The 21,184-nt window shown below is 38.2% G+C and overlaps 1 protein-coding gene across 1 annotated transcript in view; it reads right to left on the minus strand.

Moving 5' to 3' along the window:
- Window positions 1-7,576: 7,576 nt before the first annotated feature.
- Window positions 7,577-21,184, minus strand: part of STX7 (syntaxin 7) — a 39,868-nt gene continuing 26,260 nt past the window's right edge. Inside the window, exons 4-10 of the mRNA XM_079780335.1 lie at window positions 18,874-18,967; window positions 18,044-18,181; window positions 17,214-17,266; window positions 16,580-16,676; window positions 15,375-15,447; window positions 13,908-13,990; window positions 7,577-10,510 (exon numbers count right to left, since the gene is read on the minus strand). Of these exons, the coding sequence (XP_079636461.1) occupies window positions 10,421-10,510; window positions 13,908-13,990; window positions 15,375-15,447; window positions 16,580-16,676; window positions 17,214-17,266; window positions 18,044-18,181; window positions 18,874-18,967 (628 nt within the window). The 3' untranslated portion in view covers window positions 7,577-10,420. The remainder of the gene's footprint in view (window positions 10,511-13,907; window positions 13,991-15,374; window positions 15,448-16,579; window positions 16,677-17,213; window positions 17,267-18,043; window positions 18,182-18,873; window positions 18,968-21,184) is intronic.

Below are 21,184 nucleotides of genomic sequence, written 5' to 3' on the forward strand. Positions count from 1 at the left end.
TTCCCACATTCCATCTTCCCGGGGGGGCTTCTGAAAATGCTTCTTTCAGTGGCATCCCAAGAACCTCACTCCCCCAAATGACAGGGGAGCTTCATCCTCTGGCAACATTACTGCTTTACAAATCACAAATCGCTTTGGGAATTGGGAAAGGGTAGACCTTTAAGCACTTTTCTTTCTTCAGTCAGAAATGACTGGCACAACCTCACCCTAGTTCTCTGAGGCACATAACTATCAACTCTCAGAAAAGCAAGTCAGCAAAAGCCATGGATCTCAAAGACCCTCCCATACGTGTGTCCTCCAGCCATGTTCAATGTAAACTGAACATTGTATAGTGGCAAGATAAGAGCTGCTTTGTTTTGATTAAATCCATATTACTTTGTCATTGTGTAATATATTTGGGATTAACATTTGCTCCTTATTAGAACTATGTAGGAAGAAAGTAAGTCTAGAGGACCCCAAATCAAAGAATGCTATTTGCTGTGAGTGATGAAATTCCTCTCTGAAACACCCTTCTTCCCCTCCATCTGAGCAGTTGGCTTGACACGCAAGCACAAGGCAGGGGTCCAGTGGAAAACAAAGGCAGGTGGAACATAGGCAGAGGCAGACACGGCAGTTTGAGCAGCCTAATCACAGAAACCGACCAAGCAGGAATAACAAAATGGTTTGGGACTCAAAGCGAGAGGCATGTGAAACCAGGGAGAGTCTGCAACAATAAGGTGAGCTGACGCCTGGGAACACGGAAAGTTCAGGTCCGTTGCTGGGCAAGAACAATTGAGGGACTCAATCAGGTGATGACGTGGATAGAGAGAGAGCAGGCTTGTAGCAAATATATATCCCTAGACTACAAGGATTCAAGGGGAAACCCATTTGGCTCCCCCTCCCCGTGCGGGGAGTCTGAATCTGCTTGTAAGAAATTTTCCACACTTTTGCTTAAATCTTCTGGTCCGTGGAGCTCATTCTTTGGCGTCTCGAGACACAACCCCAGGAAAACAGCTCGGCTCACAGTTCTGTTTATCACATCTACACTTTAAAAATTGCAGAAAGATTAATAGATTTTTGTAATGCAATCAATGTTGAATTGTTATCTAAGAGGCTAAGTGCTTATAATACAAGCAAAGCCGAGGAACCAGAAATGACTAAGAAAAGTTTAATTGTGATGAATTTATACAGCATTTCAAAATAAGAACACACAGGAAAAAAATAACTTAATTTCAGTTTTTATGTGAGTTTTATGACCTTTTGAAAATATAAATTTAAAAAATTACATATGGGGTTGTCATCACAATCTTTTTCATGTTTGAAGCTTCAATAGTCTCAATTCAAGCCCTGGATACAAACATTCTAAACACTGAGGGTTAAAGCATCGAAGACGAAAGCTAGTACACTTACAACTATTTATATTGCAAAAGCTTTGCCTTTCTGCAAGAACATGCCGTTTCCCAAACACTAACCTCTCTTTACAAGGTTATGCTTATTAGCTGGGATTTGTAGCTCAATAGCAACACTGTTCATCCTTGGTTCAATTCAGATTGTAATTTCTTTTTAAACTACCTGACCCTTATAATCATACGGTGTGTAGGTTTGATCATTCATCTTCCCCAGGCCAAGTACTTGGTCTGAACACAGAGTCACTTGTATTTCTGAAACCTCTCAGCATCATGATGATTGGGGTAAAAACTGTTAGGAAAAGTTTGAAAGAAACCTTTCATACAACGATTTTATTGTCTTGTTTTTTTTCTGGAACTAACATTTCTGATTGCAAAAATAAAAGTCTTCCTAAATACAAGGATGAAATTTTAAGAGATGATCTTTGTTAAGTATGGAAGCTAGCAGCTATTTTATTGTCCCCCGTGTTAAGAAATTGCTGAATAAGATTTTGCTTTTGCTCAGAGCCCAGTAGTTATTTAGCACTCAGCAGATGCTTGCTGAATGAAGGAATGAATGACTCTACCCAATCTCACGTCTCTAGCCTGAGCTGTATCATGCCTCATGGTATTAAAATGTTGCATTAGTGTCTGACTTCACGACTGAAGCACCACAGCCCACAGCACCAATGTTGCCCAAATTGGATTCCAGGTTGGAGGAAAGTAAATCCTGAGCTAATTGCCTCAACTTGACTTCTGCCCATTCCTGAACCAATCACTGAGGCAAAGGGAATGTGATTAGGCTGGCTGGTTTATGTAAAGCAGTAGGGACCAACTCTGGAGTCAGGATGGAGTCAATTCCACCCAAGGCACATGGCTGCTACCCAACAGAGGAGAGAGAATATTCCAAAGGAAAGTCTGGGACCATTTAGAACTGACAGGGGTGGCAGAGATATAGACAATGTAATTTCTACTTTCAATCTGACTCATTGAAGAGGGTCAAATAGATGGTGACAGAAGATGATCTGACTTTGGATGGTGAGCACAAAATGCAATATACAGATCATGTATCATATAAATGATTGCTTGAAACCTATATAATTTTATCAACCAATGTCATCCCAATTAATTTAATAACAAATCAATTTAGTTTATTGTGTCCTAAATATTTGGCTACTTGAGATAAAAATTGAGAGGTATATGAACTACAATCTAGTAGGATTCTCCACTTTCCCTGTAGTTCTATTAATTCTGGATTTTTTGCTATGTTAAGAACTGTTTGGAATTGTTATCCCTGCCTCATTACTTGAAACTTTTATTATTTTTAGACACATTTTATCCCTATTAAGGCTTTTTACCTTAGTATTTATAAGGACTAGTATTTTTTTAATCCTCACCCAAGGATATTTTTCCATTGATTTTTAGAAAGAGTAGAAGAGAGAGGGAAAGACAGAGAGAAATATTGATGTGAGAGAAACACATCGATTGGTTGCCTCCTGCATGAGCCCTGACCAGGCCCAGGCTGGGGAGGAACCTGCAACCCAACCAGCAGGTGGTTAAACAAACTGTCAGGCATCCATGACATAGCCTTAAAAAATGGACTATGGCCCTAACTGGTTTGGCTCAGTGGATAGAGCATCGGCCTGCGGACTGAAGGGTCCCAGGTTCAATTCAGGTCAAGGGCATGTACCTTGGTTGCGGGCACATCCCCAGTAAGGGGGTGTGCAGGAGGGAGCTGATTGATGTTTCTCTCATCAATATTTCTAACTCTCTATCCCTCTCCCTTCCTCTCTGTAAAAAATCAATAAAATATATTAATTAAAATTAAAAAATGGACTATGATATACTTGATATACACAACAACATGGATGAGTTTCCAGAGAATTATGCTGAATAATAAAAAAAAAGCTAAAAAGTTACATACCACATGATTCCAGTTATATAATATTAAAGAAATAGATGAAATTATAAAAATGGAGAACAAATTATGATTGCCAAGGATGAACGAGGGGGTTAGGGAGGAAACACAGTGGCTGTGGCGATGTAAGGGCAATAGGAGAGGTCTTTATGCTGGAATGTTCTGCATCTTAACTGTAACAGTGTCAGTGTCCTGTTTTGATATTGCACTAGTTTTGCAAGAGGTTGTCATTGGAGGAAATTTGGTGAGAGGTACATGAGCGGAATCTCTGTATTGTTTCTTACATTTGAAAATAAAAGTTTATCTGAGAATACAAGTTTAATTTAAAATATTAGCATTATACTTAGTTTATACTTTATAGAGAATGGGCTCTTTATTTTAAATGTTTTAAAGGAAAGTCTTGGTCAGTTGCTGCCATTCCTGGCTTGATAAAGGTTTAAGGCAACATAGAAAACTTCTAACTTACAAGAAAAATATTTGATTTTAGCTCAGAAAAAGGTAGAGACAACAGGCTAGCCCTAATTTAGAATATCCTGTTGTATCAAAGATAGAACTAATTTAAATGATATATGATGGTTGTTTTACTAAATTTTGGTATATACCCCTCCACAAAATAATAACTAAATGTTAAAATTATGGTAGCCTTTGGGGAAATTAAAACACTAAATTTGGCACTGGAAAGAGGTTGGATGTGGTCAGGTACATTGAAAACACTTTTAAATGAACTTAAAATGGTCATAACACCTAGGTGTGGAAGTAACTTACATATAATATGCTCCACTAAATTATAACTTGGCCTTTTGTTTCTGGAGTCATTATTGACAGAAGGATTAGCTTTGACCAGAGAGCTTCTCATGATCAGGCCTTTAGCTGTGCGAGTTACTAAAAGCTTGTATCTCCCTGTTGGGTTAAATGTCTATATCCTAGAGCTGTAAACGGGGCTCTCTTTATCCTGTTCTCACTTCGTATTTCAGATCTATCATGAAACAGCTGATATAAAACTCAGACGATGTTAGAAATCAAAACTAGCATCAGTAAATCTTTGTTGAGACTCAAGGACTGTATTTCTAAGTTTCCTCCAATGCTAACAGGTTTTGGACTTAGCAACTACTGTCAAACAGTACTTACAGTAAACACTTAAAAATTTGTACGTTGGGTTGCCAAAGTGGGAATTAAGGCCCTTTCAAGTTTATTTAAAGACTCAGTTCAGTTCTAGCAGACTCCCTCTAAAACAAGCAAGGGCGTTATGCGTGCAACAACTGCACAGGAAATTTGGTTTTGCCTTCCGCCACTTACATTTTCAGCAGAAATGCCATCACGGCACAAAACCTACAGGAATCCCACTCTGAGTAATTGAGTAACCAACCTCTTAAAAACTTGCCAGAAGCAACATTGTCTATAAAAACGTATGCAGTGTGTCAGTTATTCAGTTCTATTTCTGCCCTTCAAATTAGGATTATTTGGAGAAAAATAAGACATGATACAATTTTCATTTGTTAACCAAATGATTGCCAAAACCAAGCATTAAGATGGACATACTGATATAGTATGTGGGTTAAGTGAGCCATTAAGCGGGTGTTCTTTATTCCCTTTTGATTAAAAAATAAAAAAAAAGATTTGCTAAGGGATAGGGTAGGGTTAAATTAGACACATTTTAAAGGGCATTTGGCCAGGAACATTCGTCATGCATTGGCTTTGAGTGCATCCTAAAGAAATATAGGTTCCAAATCCCCCTAGTTCTTTCCCTTCTTCCCAATGCTCTGAGCTTTATTGGGAGCAGTAATTCTGCAAAAGTCAGTCCCATCAGGACGCCCTGCCCCTGAATCCAGATGCTGCCACCAAAAGAAGGAAGGTTCCTTCTTTGGAGACATTACATACAGATTGCCTTCCAAATTAGCAGCCCCTCTTGAGAAAATTATCAATTTCCTAGTAGTCTGTTAATGGAGCCAAGAAAATGAAATTCAGTTACTTGGTAAGGAGGGAAAAGGATACAGAGGAAGCCATCCCTAGGAGTGAATGGTCCCAGAGTCTTAGGTGCTAGGCAGTCTGAGTGATGATCTTTCTCCCATGCCTCCTTCCTCTCCCACCCACCATTTTCTTTCTTGCTTACACATCAAGTGTCTTTCACATGCTGAACGCCAAAAGCTGAGGGCAGGGAACATACTCTTTGGGCTCACTCTTGTACTGTGCCCAGGAATGTAGCAGCCTGGTACAAAATAAGTGCCCAATGAAGTCAGCAAATATTTACGGAGCAACTCTGGAAAGAGAAAACTGTTAGGTGCTTGGGCCTCAATGTTCGTATATATGGACTTGGTTCTGGTTGGAAAAATTGCCATACCATTTAGAAGCAGTGCTCCTAAGTTTTTTTTTCCATCGAAGGAACCCTAATGAAAGAAGAAAATTCTGGGAGGCCTTCTGCTTCCTGTCGTTTATGGTCTTTCTGCACTTCAGTGTTTTATTACCTCAACATCACTGCTGCCTTCTGAAGCGCCCGTGCTCTGTATGGCAGGGAAGCCAGAAACTACTCTTCCCAGACTCTGGTTCTAAGTCAGATGGACCAATGAGAGGTATTCCCGGAGAGAAGGAGAGGCTGAAGGAAGTGCAGGCTTCCCAGCAGCTTCACAATCTCTTGCAGGCCACCTGCTCTGGTGCTCTCACAGCCAAGCAGGCTGGTGGCAACCCCGTGAGACCCACTGGTGTGGCTGCTACAAGCTGAGGAGGCACGGACTTCCAATGTTTGGAGATTCAGGGACTCTGGGCCATCCCTGCTGCTGCTGCACTCACCTTCCGTGGCCTGCCCTTGAGTTTTCCCAGTGTCTTATTAACTTAGTGAAGGAGCTTCACTGTGTCCATGGACTTTGGGGGACCCCGCTGACCCTGCGTGTTTACATCCAGGCGGTCTCTTCACTACTACCTGTGCTGCCGTGTTTTAGGACACAAAATCCTAAATACATGGGGGAAATGGTCTTCTCTTCATTGACTTATGAACTGTAACTGGGCACTGTTAAGTAGAGATGTCATGCATTTTGTCAAAGAAGGGGTACCGTGTATATTTTCATTTTCAGCTCCTACTGGTGTAGATTTTATTAAGTGTATTTCCTTGCCCAGAGGTCAAGCTGCTCAGATCCTATGGTAAGCTTAGCCTTTGAGAAGTCTGGGATCCACAGGTCAGTTTTTTGTTTTTATTCGTTGAATCGTGAAAATATACAGCTTCATATTTTAACATGCTATTACTTAAGATGTGAGAAATTTTTATCACATTTAAATGAACTAAAAATTGTTACCTAACTCATAACTTAGCCAAACAACTCTCTTCATCCCATTCTGAAAATTTATTTTTATTGGAGCAACCTGATCATGTGTAAAAAAGTCAATTTCACCTTTCAAAAAAAAGCTGAATAAATTACCCTTGTGAATTGCTCTTTATTATTAAATGGTGGACAATGACTTTTTTTTTTTACACAGGTTTTATCTTTTATTAGAACATTCTTTTTTCTAGTTAAAGAAACAAAAATTATCTATATATACAAAAAAAACAGCTACTGTAACGGCTGTAACGACCAGTCGCTATAACGCCCACTGTGGCCAGCAAACCGGCCTATCAGGGGATGGGGCCGGCTGGCCAACCTCACGGCCCCTCCCCACTGCTGGCCTGCCCCTGATCAGTTTCTTCCACCCTGATCAAGAGCTGGCTGCTGACCAAATGCCCCCTCCCTTCCCCCCAGCCAGCCCCGCCCCTGATCAACCTGCCCCACCACAATAGGCCCGCAGCCCCTCCCGCCGGCTGGCCCGCCCCTGATCACACACCCCCACCCCAATAGGGGGCGTGGCTGGGCAGCCAACCTCCTGTAGCCCCTCCCCCCACCCAGTCCCACCCAAGATCGGACGCCCACCCCATCAGGAGCAGGGCCGGCTGGCCAACCACCCATGGCCCCTCCCCAGGCCACTGACCCCCCCCATTGGCACCCCCTACCCCATTTGGGGGCGGGGCCCGCTGGCCAATCGCCCACAGCCCCTTCCTCCAGCTGGCCCAGCCCTGATTGGGCCCCAATCGGGGTGGGCTGGCTGGCTGGCCAACCTCCTACCATCTCCTCCTCCCGACAGGCCCAGCCCCGATCTGCCTCAATTGGGGCCGGCCGGCCGGACCCTACCCATGCACAAATTCATGCACTGGGCCTCTAGTACCAACTATAAAAGCTATTCTGCACTTTTCTTGCTAAACTACAGACTAATTTTGTGGAACAAGAAGTCTTCAAAAGTCATTTCTTTCTTCATTATAAAGTGGTCTAAGAAGACTGGTATTCAAAACACTTTATTGTGTAGAAAATTTTACCATTTTTAACAAAAGCAGTGAAGACCCTATAGGACTCAGTGGCAATCTTTCCACAGAGCAGTGTTCTCAATCAAGGATGCAGATGCTGCCATGGGAACCGGGCATGCTCAGTGGCCTGATTCCAGATGCTGTGCCCAAGGTTTGCTGTCCTAGATTGAGTTCCATCTGTATCCAGATCTATATATTTTTTGGAGTGATCCCATGCCCACTAAAAAAGAACCTGCATTATGTTGAAATGACACCAATTATTCTTTTACCATCAATCACTGTGCAAAACCAAAACATTTTCATCATATTTAATAACCAATACAATGGTCAAATACTTCATGCCACACTGTCATTCAACTTAAGAACAGAAGCTGGTTAACCTCAGTCTACATCATCCAGCATGTCTTTGGAGCACACTGAAGTGAACAATATGTGTCATTTGATAAGGAAACTTCTTCAGTTTGAGACTCAGTTTGCCTCAAACAATTCCAATATGTTGACAGTCATTAAAACAACTCTAATTTTATTTTCTATAGTGTAAGCTTTGCCACCTTTCAAAGTGATTTTAAAATCTAAAAGAAATACATTAAAAAAAAAAATGCCCTAGCTGGTTTGGCTCAGTGGATAGTGTCAGCCTGTGGACTAAAGGGTCCCAGGTTCGATTCCAGCCAAGGACACATGCCTGGGTTGCGGGCTTGATTCCTCCCCCTCCAGTAGGGGCCGGCAGGAGGCAGCCAATCAATGATTCTCTCTCACCATTGATGTTTCTATCTCTCTATCCCTCTCCCTTCCTCTCTGAAATCAATATATATATATATATATCCTAAAGGAAAACTTCAAGAATTTTAAAATTTTGCCCTAAGCGTTTTTGGCTCGGTGGATAGAGCATCGGCCTGCGGTCTGCAGGGTCCCAGGTTCAATTCTGGTCAAGGGCATGTACCTTGGTTGCGGGCACATCCCCAGTAGGAGGTGTGCAGGAGGCAGCTGATCGATGTTTCTCTCTCATCGATGTCTCTAACTCTCTATCCCTCTCCCTTCCTCTCTGTAAAAAAAAAAAAAAAAAAAAAAAAAAATCAATTAAAAAATATATATTTTAAAAGAATTTTAAAATTTTGGTGACTGCAATCCTTTTCTTTTTCTAATCAAGACTTTTCTTTCTATTCCCAATATTTTGTGCAAATTTCCCCCTTCAAAATTAATGATTCTTAAAAGAATGCAAGTCACTGAAGTTCCTGGTTTTAGTCACTGATTTGTGTTCCAGTTAAAATCACTTATAAATTATTAAACTTTAAATAATGGTGCTAACATCATGCCAAAAAATTAAGTGCTTTTGCTGTTCTTGGGAACTTACCATAAAATAAATAAAGGTAAATGCATTTGTCTTCATGATAATAACATTTATCAAGTACAACTGTGGCAAAAAAACAAACAAACCACACAACTGAAGTGATCTGTGAAAGCCATCGGGACTTCCATAGCCATAAGATGCTGGTTTGTGACATGAAACAGCAGGCTCTTCTGCACTTACAAAGAAAAGAGCCTGGTGGGCTCACAGTGACTTCAGAACAGGTAGGAAGTATGAGTTCTCCCTGCATCACCCATCACCTACCTACACACCTATTTAGTTGTTTGCTTATTGTTCCCACCCGAAGCTCATAGCTTGCCAAATAAAACACTGCCTTTGCTATCAAACTGCTATATAAGAACATTATAAAATACAAACTATAAACTAAGATAATCTTCTTTACAGTATTCAGATTAGTGCATTAAAACAACATTGACTTTAAAAAGGCAAGTGAGTTAATTGGCAAACACCAATTTTTTTCCAGTGAAGATGGTACAAAATGGTACTCAAGGTAAACACTATTTTAAGTGCTGGGTGCTGAAAAACATTAATTGTGGAACAGTTACCTCCCCAATAATTTTGACCTCAGGATACAAATGTGGCCATTGTTCTACAGGATGTAAGGAAAAATCATTAATTTCCATTATAATAGCTGTGGAAATGCACAGCAGAGTTACAGGTTGGGATCTTTAGAATTCTAGCACAATAGGTATTGATTTGTCATACTCTCCTTCCAAATCACATCAAACATTTAAAGTGACTACACATTCCCCAGTAAATGTCAGATTTAAACAGAGCCTATGTAAAAACAATCTACCCTTCTTCCTATTTCACTAGGCAATCTACAGCAAATGCTTAACATATACACATCAGGTATTTGAAACATAGTAGGAAATTTTTCACTGACTTCATTCAGAGTAATAAAGGGTCTTAAGAGAAGACAACAGTAAAAGTTGAATAGATAATTTGTGCTGGTATAAACCAGAAAAAAAAGCCAACAGAAACAGGTTAATTTGTTTTAAGTTATTGAGAATATTTCCTCTGCTGGCCCTAATCCAAATTAAATTTGAGATTTTTAATTGAAGTAACACAAGTCTGGGTGCATGTTACACTGTGACAAGAGAGACAGATGCCCACAGAACATACACACACACACCTTTAAATTTATTAATTCCAAAAATGAAGTCAACATGATAAATAAATTATACATGAAAGACATATACAATGTGGGCAAAAAAATAAGAGTTATTAGACCAAAAATCATGGAAGTTATGCCAGCACTGATATTTAGAAAAACTTTCAGTATTAGGAAATACCATATTTGATCCAAAGGAAAATTTCCCCCAAATAAAAAGCATGGGAGCTATCCTTTATGCAACACCTTTAAAATAATAGTAAAAAAAAACCATGATTACAGGAGCTTTCCTACATAATTTAGATAACGCAGTGCAACAGTGTGCTCCTTCATAATTTTAGCCTTTCACTCCCCATATGACACCAATAATTACAATTCCGATGACAAGGAGAGAAATGATGATGCAGATGGTTTTTCTGGATTTGCGCTGCAGATGCAAAAACAAAAACATATTTACAAATGTAGAGAAGCCATCACCATAGCAACTGAAAATCATTTGGTTCCTTTCTAGAGTAAAATTGCCCCCAAAATTCTTGGCTGTACTTTTTTGCTTCTTAAAAATCTCTTCAATTCACATGGAACTATTTTTTCAAAAATATTTTTCGCAAGTGTCTGGGACAAGTCAATGGGTAATCATTCAACTTTTGTTGGTATTTTTTCTGGGGTAGAAGACACAGGAAAACAAAAACTACTGATTTAAAGCATTAGACTGAGGTTATCTATGTATGAAAACAAGGAACAGCTTAAAAGCTTAGAAATCTTAAAACTTTCATCAAAACATTGTTCTTAAAAAAAAAGTTGTGCTTCAAATTGCCAGTTATAAAAATTGTCACAGGGATATAAAGTATAGCACAGGAAATATAGTCAATAATATTATAATAAATATATGTTGGTGTCAGATGGGTACTAGACTTATTGGGGTGATCACTCCATAAGGTATATAAATATCTAATAACTATGTTGTATATCTGAAACTAATATAATATTATATATCAACTATAATTGAAAAATACATTTTTAAAAAAAAAGCTGTTCTTCAAAATGAGTTCTCTGAAAATGTCAGCAAGTATAAGTGTTGAGCAATTTTTCCCAAGGTTAATTTATTAGTTTCCAAAATCATTCTCATTCTTTCATATTCATGAAAACTGCATTCAAAATCTCAACATACAAATAAAAAACAAAGAGGCAAAAAAATTAAGATACAGTCATTTAAAATATAAAGGTTAAAGATTTATTCCATTCTTCATTCCTGGCCCAGTTGTAGATTTCTATATTTCTTAACGGCTTGTGTATCTCACAGCAACATGCAGGAATCCTTTTTCTTGCAAAGTAGAAAAATTTGTAAATTTACTTTGTGTCAACCAGAAGTACCATTAAATTTACATAAAGATATGTTTCTGACTCTGAAGTCACCCTGAAAATGGTGAATACTTTCAGTATTCCACATATTCATCTAATTTTTCAACTGACTACCCCTTATATATAAAACATAATTCCTCTACAGTTTCAATATTATGCTTACATATTTTCCCCAGACCCCACTTGGTTACCCCAGACACATGTAATGCACCTTTATGAACAGTCAGAGGTATTCATTCTACTACAGTACAGCTGTTACCTGGGGAACCCTCCCTAGGGTCGGGCAGTGAGGCTCTTTGGGGTGCTGCAGTGGTAAGACCATTTATCACCTTCTTTTATGCTCATGGTCCACCCAACCTATTTAGAAGCACCCTATTTTGCAAAGGCAGTAGTTTACTATCAAGGCTCCCAGTAGGGCTATTGGAAAGAGGCTCTTTTCCTGGGACCTGTGTTGTGTGGCTCTTTTCTCATCCCTGCAGGGCCTCCCGAGTTAAGCATTAGGGAAGCTCCAGTTTTGGAGGTGCAGCCTGGGAAGATGTGTTTCTTTTCCCCAGGGAGGCTGCAGGCTTTCCATGCACAAGGAAGAGGAAAAGTAAAACTTTTATATATCTACATTCCCCCAAAACCAAAAGCCAAACGAAATAATATGTAAGCCCAGTCACTGACGAATCCTGCTACACACTATGTTTGAGCAGTTGTAACTGTTGGCATTTACAGATTACCGTGTGCGTAACTATTTGTGAGTAATACAGTCTATGACACAATGACGTTAATTCTTCAGCCGTGCACATCTGAATCACATGCAAAAAGACGGTAAGTATGCATTACTCCATCAGTGAATATAATTGGCTATAACTCAGCGTCTCTATACAGCTTCATTGTTCTCTACATATCACTGAATATGCAGTAATCTGTCCAGTGAAAAAATAGCATTGACATTAAAGGGATCTTTTATAGTTAGTGAGAAAAGTAAAAAGCAACTGGAAATATCTAAGATGGTACAAATCTTAGATATTTTATAAGAAGGTAACAAGGTCTGAGAAAATAATTATGGACAACAACAAAAATGAAGTTTTGAAAGGGAAGTTAAATCTTAAGCTGGGACTTAGTGGTTTCCAAAAAGCCTGGCCTTTTTTCCTTTAGAACATCAAAGGTCTACATATTAAATAATATATTGATAATTCATGGTCCTGATATGCATATAGTACTTTAAACATACTTTATATTTGGCACATACATATGGACTCCTTGTATTAACCTGACTTACTTAAGAAATCAATTTAGTCCGAGTGAAGGGACTGCTGAATGCTGACAGAATACCTAATAGTCAAGGACACTGAATACAGTGAAGCCTCGATTCTCGAACTTAATCCGTTCTGGAAGGCTGTTTGAGTAGCAATTTGTTAAAAAACGGAATCATTTTTTTCCCATTAGAAATAATGTAAATTGATCCCCAAATGATTATTTTAATCTTTCTTATATACAATATATGTCTAATGTACTGTTTAATCTATAAATAAACACTTCTTTTCTTATACTTATCGAATCACCCCCTCCTAGCCTTAAAGGAGTCACTTTCAGCACTCAGTCCAGGGGTGTCTTCCAGGTCAGCAAGCAGCATCTTTGCTTGTTCATATATCACTGCCTCCGAAATGCTACCACCGACTAACTGCTTTTCCTTCATCCAAATCAACAACAGTTTTCTACCTCTTCCATTGCCTGTGATTACTGTTTCTTTACACCCTTAGCAACATTAGCACTCCTTATGTTCTAAAACTGATTTCACCAGCAACAAAAGCATTTTCTCTGTTGTTTGTTGCATGAGAGACGCTTTTTGTCTTGCTGAGGTATCAGTATGAAAGGGTTGTCAGGTTGAAAACGAAGTTTGGTAACTTTAACAACCGAGACATTTTTTCTGTGAACAACTTGGTTGAGAACTGAATTGTTCGAGATGGGAGATGTTCAAGAAATGAGGTTTGAATGTATAATCTCCACAGGACCTGAAGAGATCTCTGTGGGACAAAAGTTCTTGCTTCTTTAGTCCACAGTGTCATTGACAAGGGAAGAGAAGGTGGAAGGGAACAGTGAGAAACAGGCTGTCCAAGAGGTTCTGGGTTGGAATGACACGGTGACATCAGAGCCTGTCAGGAAAGCCTGGCGTTCCTGCCCTATTGTTCCCCTCAGGACGCTAAACATTAAAGTTCCTATCCTTGCGGCCACGATTCTGGTTCGACCCTGAAACATCCAGGCTAACTGCAGTTTACACTGACTGGCATATTTCTGACCTGTCTTCCATGGGATTTTAACCTTAAACAACTCTAGCCACTTTACACCTGATCACTCACACTCACACTCACTCACACACTCACACACACACACACACACACACACACACACACACACACACTTACACTCACACAGTTAAAAGTCCAAGTTATAAGACAATTTACTCGAGTTAATATTACCTGATAATCAGATGCCCTCGACAGCTGCTGGTTTGCTTGCTGAACGTGCACCTCTGCATTTTCAACGTTGGCTTCTATGCTATCTGTAAAACAAACACACACACACCACTGTAAGCACATGTAGATGCTAGTGAGAGAGCTGCACAACTCACTAGATTTCACTCAAAGTAAGATCAAATGCATTCCTTATCCAAAGTTTAATATTACTATCTGATCCAAGGCAATATAATTGCTCACCTGGATCCCTGAAATAGCCCTGTGATTTACTAGGGCAGTGGTCGGCAAACCGCGGTTCGAGAGCCACATGCAGCTCTTTGGCCCCTTGAGTTTTTAGCAAAGGCCAGCTTAGGAGTACCCTAATTAAGTTAATAACAATGTACCTACCTATATAGTTTAAGTTTAAAAAATTTGGCTCTCAAAAGAAATTTCAATCGTTGTACTGTTGATATTTGGCTCTGTTGACTAATGAGTTTGCCGACCACTGTACTAGGGTGAGAGAAGAGACTTAGAATGGACGAATAATAGTTCTATTGAACTATATAGGTTCAAGTATTTCAATGGAACCAAATTCAGAAAGCATATTAAATACACACACACACACACACACACACACACACACACACACACACATATATATATATATTCATATTTCAAAATGATCAGGATCCTGATCAGTGCTGACAATGACACCTTAAATGAATCACTATTACATTTAAAACTTAAAGGGAGCCTTAGTCACTGGTTTATTTTTAAGAAATTTTAAAAAAGAATTCTAAGTAATACTACTAAATAAATCTACCAATACCTCTCAGGATGAATGATCGGGCAAATAGCTTCCTATTCCCTCTAATCTAAATGGCAAGATCACACGCACAATTATAAATAGCACAGATTTTCCCAAAAGTCCTTATTGTGATGAGAATTAGATTGGGATAAGATCAGAGGTCCTGGAAATGAGCTATAATGACAACTCTCCTGGTGCCTTCCATGATCTCAGCAGGAGGCCCGATTAAATTGGAGTATTCTAAAATAAATGAGTCTGGTCATTTCAAGCACTAGGAGCCAAAAATGAGATCTGTTTTTGTGTGTGTTTTTAAAAAAAACATATTTTTATTGATTACAGAGAGGAAAGGAGAGGCAGAGAGAGACAGAACCATCAATAATGCCAGAGAATCCCTTACTGGGGATCAGGCCGCAACCTGAGCATGTGCTCTTGTCTGGATAGAACCCAGGACCCTTCAGTCCACAGGCTGACGCTCTATTCACTGAGCCAAACTGGCTAGGGCAAGATCTGTTTTAGATAATGCCAAGTCTGCTGTATACTATGATTTGTCTGCTGTATACTATGATTTTGATTCCAGAGGAAACAAGGAAGAGAGGGAGCAGTTACTCTTGTTTGAGAAGTAACCACAGGTAAACTTCAGGTAGTTTGCTCACACCTCATGAAATCTAATCAGCAGGTCTTACCTATCACATCTCCTTGCTCATGAATCATCATTCCCAAATCTTTAAATATTTCATTAATATCCATAATATCAGCCTAAGAGAAAAAGGTACATATTATTAAAATCAGAAATTCAGTCCCCAATACACAGAAGGGGAAAATTAAAAAAAAAAACAAAATCAAACCGCCATACATAAATTTCGGAACAACAAAAATTATTTTACTATAAGCAATCCCAGGTAAGCAGAGCTTGAATAACTGTAACCAATCCCTAAAATAAGTTTGCGACATTAAAAATATTAAGCACATCAGGATGGAAATGAAGGATCTATATTAGGAAAGAGCTGTGGTTATCACTAAGTTTATGTTATATAATCTGATTTGTTTTGTTATCACAAGCATTAGTCTTGCTATTTCCTCATAAGGGCATAAAATATTCTTGTTATGATATATTCCTAGTAAAAATATATACATCAATTTGACAACTTAAAAGAATAAAACATTAGGTATATGCAAATTTATGAAATGTGATGGATAAAAAAGTTATAAATTTACTTTTCTTCAATATATAATAACTATTATTTTACCTGATTAAAGAGTAAAGTGTTGGCACTTTATTCAGGAGGGATGGGGCAATTTACATATGCATCCCTGTCTTAGTTTCCCCATCTATAATATGGCGATGGTAATGTCACAGTTAACACTTCACAGAGACTTATGAGACAGTGAACATACAGAGCTTGTCACCATAGTACTTGGCACATGGAAGCCCTCAATAAACTGTAGCTACTGTTAGCTATTAGAAGCTCACCTTCTAGGGAACAAGTAGGTGCCATAAGAACTAACGCTTTAGATCTTTTGGATGTCATAAACATACTAAAGAGAAATAAAATACTTCTAAAGCCCTTGTAAAAATCATTATACATGCAGATGAATCATGTGCCATAGAAGGCATCAGACTCACTGAACAGACATTTACCTCCACACTGATATTTTTCTCAATGCTAAAGTTGCCTGAGATGACTTAAAAGAATTAAAAAAAAAAATGTTAAAGCAGAGAGAGGATGTCCTCTCACCCAGGCACAAATTCTAAAGAGATTTTTTTAAAGGAATTATTCTAATTTATATCAGAAATGCCACCAAATAGATATTTTTTTTTCTCAACCTCTCCCCCAGCATTAGTCACTAAGAACAGAATAGCAGTCCGACTCTACAATGTAAAGCTTACTTCAAGTTGCCTAATAGAAGACTCTCTCTCATGGATAAGGCGGAGGTCATCCTCTGTAATTTCGTCATCTTGCACTTGCACTTGAGACTGAGTTTGGCTAATAAAAAGAAAAGAATATGGAAAAAAGAAAGACTGTATTAAAACAATGGGACTTCTTTCCTACTAAAAAATACTAAATAGAATATTTTTTAAAGTCAGAGAATTGCTCAAATTCTAAGAATATAACAGAAATATTCATCAAATTTTACTCTTATTCCATATGATAGATACTATTTTTTTTAGAGTTATGATTTAATTATTGGAAGCTGTATTTGGCAGCTGGATATTTCTTTTTGGTTGACTTAGACCTCACACAAGTCAATATATCAAATGATAATTAAGCAATAATATTTATTTGGACAAATAATTATAAAGTGTTATTCCTATATTGGAATATTTTTATATATTTATAGATTATACAATAAATACTGACTCAAACCTTTTTTCAAAGTTATTATTTGTTTTCAATTTATAATAATTTAGGGTAGTCATAATATAATATACTGAAAGCTTTAATTCTGTTCTAGGGATCATAATACATAAAATGTATTTGAATAAGTACCTTTTGATCTGTATCATGTTTTATACCTCTTACCTTTCCCACGATACAAGATTCCTGTCTTTTGAGCTCTCCTCAGGAAAACCACCCTGAATAATTTAGCAAAGAGTGGATTGAGAAGGGGCAAGAAAAAACGCACATCACCACAACATTCACATTTTCCCTTACAATAACCTAGACTGTTTTACATGTGCATGTGAATATATGTGTAAAGAAAAACAATTTGTTCTAATATTGTAGGCCAACTACTTCAAATTATAATAATATTATACCCTAAGATGACAAGGATGGCACTCATTAAATATTTCTAAGAGCATATAATAAACATTATTTAATTAAAATGTAACATAATCTTAGAAACTCTACATTAAGAAATAAGAAAATTACTTGTGATAGTGTCTAAGGGAACTTTAAATTAGACTAAGTCAAAATTCTACTCTAAATTATCTGTTCATTTATTTTCTCCAGGTGAATATTCTTCAACATTTGTACAATATATTCACTCTGTGCATTTCCACCTTCATACAGCCCCGGAGTAGAATGCTCTCTACACTAGCACAGTAACAGCTTCAGGTTCAGTAAGTGTGGGAATATTATTTAGGATTTGACCCCTAATCTTTTCTGACAAAATATTTCTATATTTTTAATATAATCTATAATAGTTTGTTCCATGACATGGACAAAATAACCACAGTAGTACATAACTATATAACTATCATCCTTCTTAAAAACTGAGCAGAAACACTTCAACATTACTCAAGTACTGATTTCTAAGCTTTATGACTTAAAAAAACACGTCAATGTGGACTTTTGAGGGATCCCTAGAGTATTATGCTCATTTTTACAATGCCTTTTTAAATACTTACGGATACTCTGGAACTGGCTCTCACTCGGGCCACAAAGTCTTTCTCTTTCTCAGCAGCTTGCCTCTGGACCTTCTGAAAGTTTGTCAGTGATGTTGTGAACTCAGCCACTAAGCGGTCCTTCTGTATTTTCCTTTGACGCTAGAGGAAAGGGGAATAAAAACCTACTAGAATCAAGCTGTGAAGTTCTACAGAATTTGCAAAAGCAGTTTTACCACTAGCTGACTCTTTATTTAATTCTGAAATTCTTGCTCACTCTCCAATTATAGGATCTTACTAACTGACTCTCAATAACATTCTGACAATATGTTCAAACATTGTATAAATTTACCTTGAGGCAAAAAGTCCATAATGCTGAAGTCCTTACCTTGAATTTTCATCCTAAAATCTGGGTCATGACTTTGAGGTTATTTTAAAGTAGTTCTCCTTTTTTCTTTTTAAAGGAAAATAAAACCTTATACTTTTACCTAACTAAACACCCACTAAGTAAGCAAGGAAATACATATGTGCCCCTAGGACACCTCACATCTTGAATGTGTGCATGTTGTGCGAGGTCGGTCCTGGAAGGACAGGAAACAATTACTCAGGAGGCATTTTCTGAGCACTTATTTAATTATGGGTCAGGGCAACTGCATGGAAATAATTTTTGCTTTATTGAACCACAGGATATTACCTGGGCAATTAAATATAGTTTTGTGTTCTGTGAACTAATCTCAAATAGAATCCCCCCCCCCACCCTAATTTCCTTTCTAGCATAACAGTTCAAAGATCCCAAAAGACATTGGGTTCCTTTCACATTCAATGCATCAACAATGCGTTTTAAAGCTGGGTACCTGCTCACTGGGGGTGGTGGGCAGAGATCCAAACTCTTTAATGTACTTATCTGTTTCTTTAGCAAGTTGGTTAGTATACTGCTGCTTCTGTTGCCTGAAGAGAGAAACACAGATTATAGAGAAAGAATAAATATATTTCATTAAGCTATGGCTCTGCCACTTGAATTAATCCTGATGAATAGTTTTATAAAAATCACTTTTCTACAGACTGCTTCAGAATTTCTGTATGAAAATAAAATTGTCAGAATCTATTCTTTGATAAATATTGAGTAAACATGACAGGGAAAGTTCTTTACTCACACAAGATGGGTAACCAAACTTGGAGAAATAAGTATCAGTAGCCATTTAGAAAGGGAGATGACTCAAGCCAACTAGAGATTATGAGATGTCTGATGTTTGAGACACTGGGGGTGTGGGAGCCTTTTATCCGCATCCCACAGTTGGGAGGTCATCAATTAGTAAAGAGGATTTGTTGCCTTAAACTTTGCCCAGTTCTCAGGTCTTAAGGTATATCTGGCCTCTCATATTTCTCTACCTGGGAATTTATATCCTACAAATACTTCAAAAGAGAAAAGGGGGAAAGGTAGTAAGTAATAGTACAAATTTACTATTATATAAGTTTGCTGCTGAAAAAAATAGCATTTTTCCATAGAGTGAACAGGCCACAATAACAGAAGTAAATTATATCAGTATCTACATCTAACTTGCTAGCTAGCTTATAAAGTTAAAGGATTTCTAACTAAAGGACATGACACTAAAAAAAGCTAGTATTCATTTGATGCTTTATAAATTACAACATCAGTACCTCTCATACATATTAAATAACATCTCTCATTTTAAACACATATTAGTCACCACTTAGGATCCTTTAAAATAGCGAGGCACTACAGAAGAATATGTTTACATACAGACATCTGCACTTGACCAATAAGGAAGAATTATACCTATTTGTACCTATTTCCTGAGTACCCTATTTTTAATATGCCTTTTTAAACCTTTAGAAAAAGTCATATAATTAAAATTCTAAAAAGAACACTTTAATGATATCTACATATTCAGAATCTGCTATTAATGTTAGCAAAATATTGTAACTATTAAGAATTATGTGTTTCTATTTCATTTCATTCTAATAAATGATGGTTTATTATTTAGATTAGGGCATTTTTACCACTCTGACATCTATACACAACAGAGAAATACAATATAAATTAGAGATAACTGTAAATTCTTCAAATTGTAATTGGTAAGAAATGGGAATTATTATTAACTATCTTTTAATTTCTTCCTCATTTTTTCCTTCAGAGCCAATGTTTGGCATATAACTTATTATATATCCTATCTAATAAAAGAATAATAGGCAGATTGACCATCACTCCAACACACAAGATGGCTGCCCCCATGTGGTCAAAGATGACTGATCCCATGTGGACACAAGATGGCCACCACAAGATGGCCAGCAGGTGAGGGCACTTGGGAGGGACCAGGCCTGCAAGAAAGGGCAGTTGTGGGTGATCAGGCCAGCAGGGGAGGGCAGTTGGGAGGGACCAGGCCTGCAAGGGAGGGCAGTTGGTGGCGATCAATCCTGCAGGGGAGGTCAGTTAGGGGTGACCAGGCCAGCAGAGGAGGGAAGTTGGGGGTGACCAGGCCTGCAGGGAAGGGCAGTTAGGGGTGACCAGGCCTGCAGGGGAGGGCAGTTAGGGGCAAACAGGCTGGTAGGTGAGCAGTTAGGCTTCAATCAGGCTGGCAGGCAGAAGCGGTTAGGGGCAATCAGGAATGCAGGCAGGCGAGCAGTTGGGAGCCAGCAGTCCTGGATTGTGAGAGGGATCCCAGATTGGAGAGGGTGCAGGCTGGGCTGAGGGAAACCTCCCCCTCCCCCATGCACGAATTTCGTGCACTGGGCCTCTAGTATATATATGTTACTTGAAATTTGCAGCTGTGTCTGTGTTGAGCTAAGATTTAAAACTCAGGTTCAGAATGATGTTGGGCAAATCATCAAACCCCGAATGAACATGTTTTCCTTATAAGCAAAATGAAAATAGTTCTTTGATTTATTTCACCCCAATTTTATAAGTTTCAGATGAGAAAACGTGTAAAAAAACACTCTGTAAAATCTATAACACCACAAAATACAACTGCTGTTCTTCTAACGGCATATTAATTTACTGAAATATGTATTATATAAACATATTATATTTTTTAGCAGAGACTAATGCTTCCTGAAATTCAAGTATGTTGGTATAAGTTTTTGGGGAATAGCTCATATTGGATATGTATTTGATCTAAACCAAATAAAAATCTGGTCACTGTAGCA

This window comes from Cnephaeus nilssonii (genome assembly GCF_951640355.1).
Source record: "Cnephaeus nilssonii genome assembly, chromosome: 9".
Lineage (NCBI taxonomy): Eukaryota > Metazoa > Chordata > Mammalia > Chiroptera > Vespertilionidae > Cnephaeus > Cnephaeus nilssonii.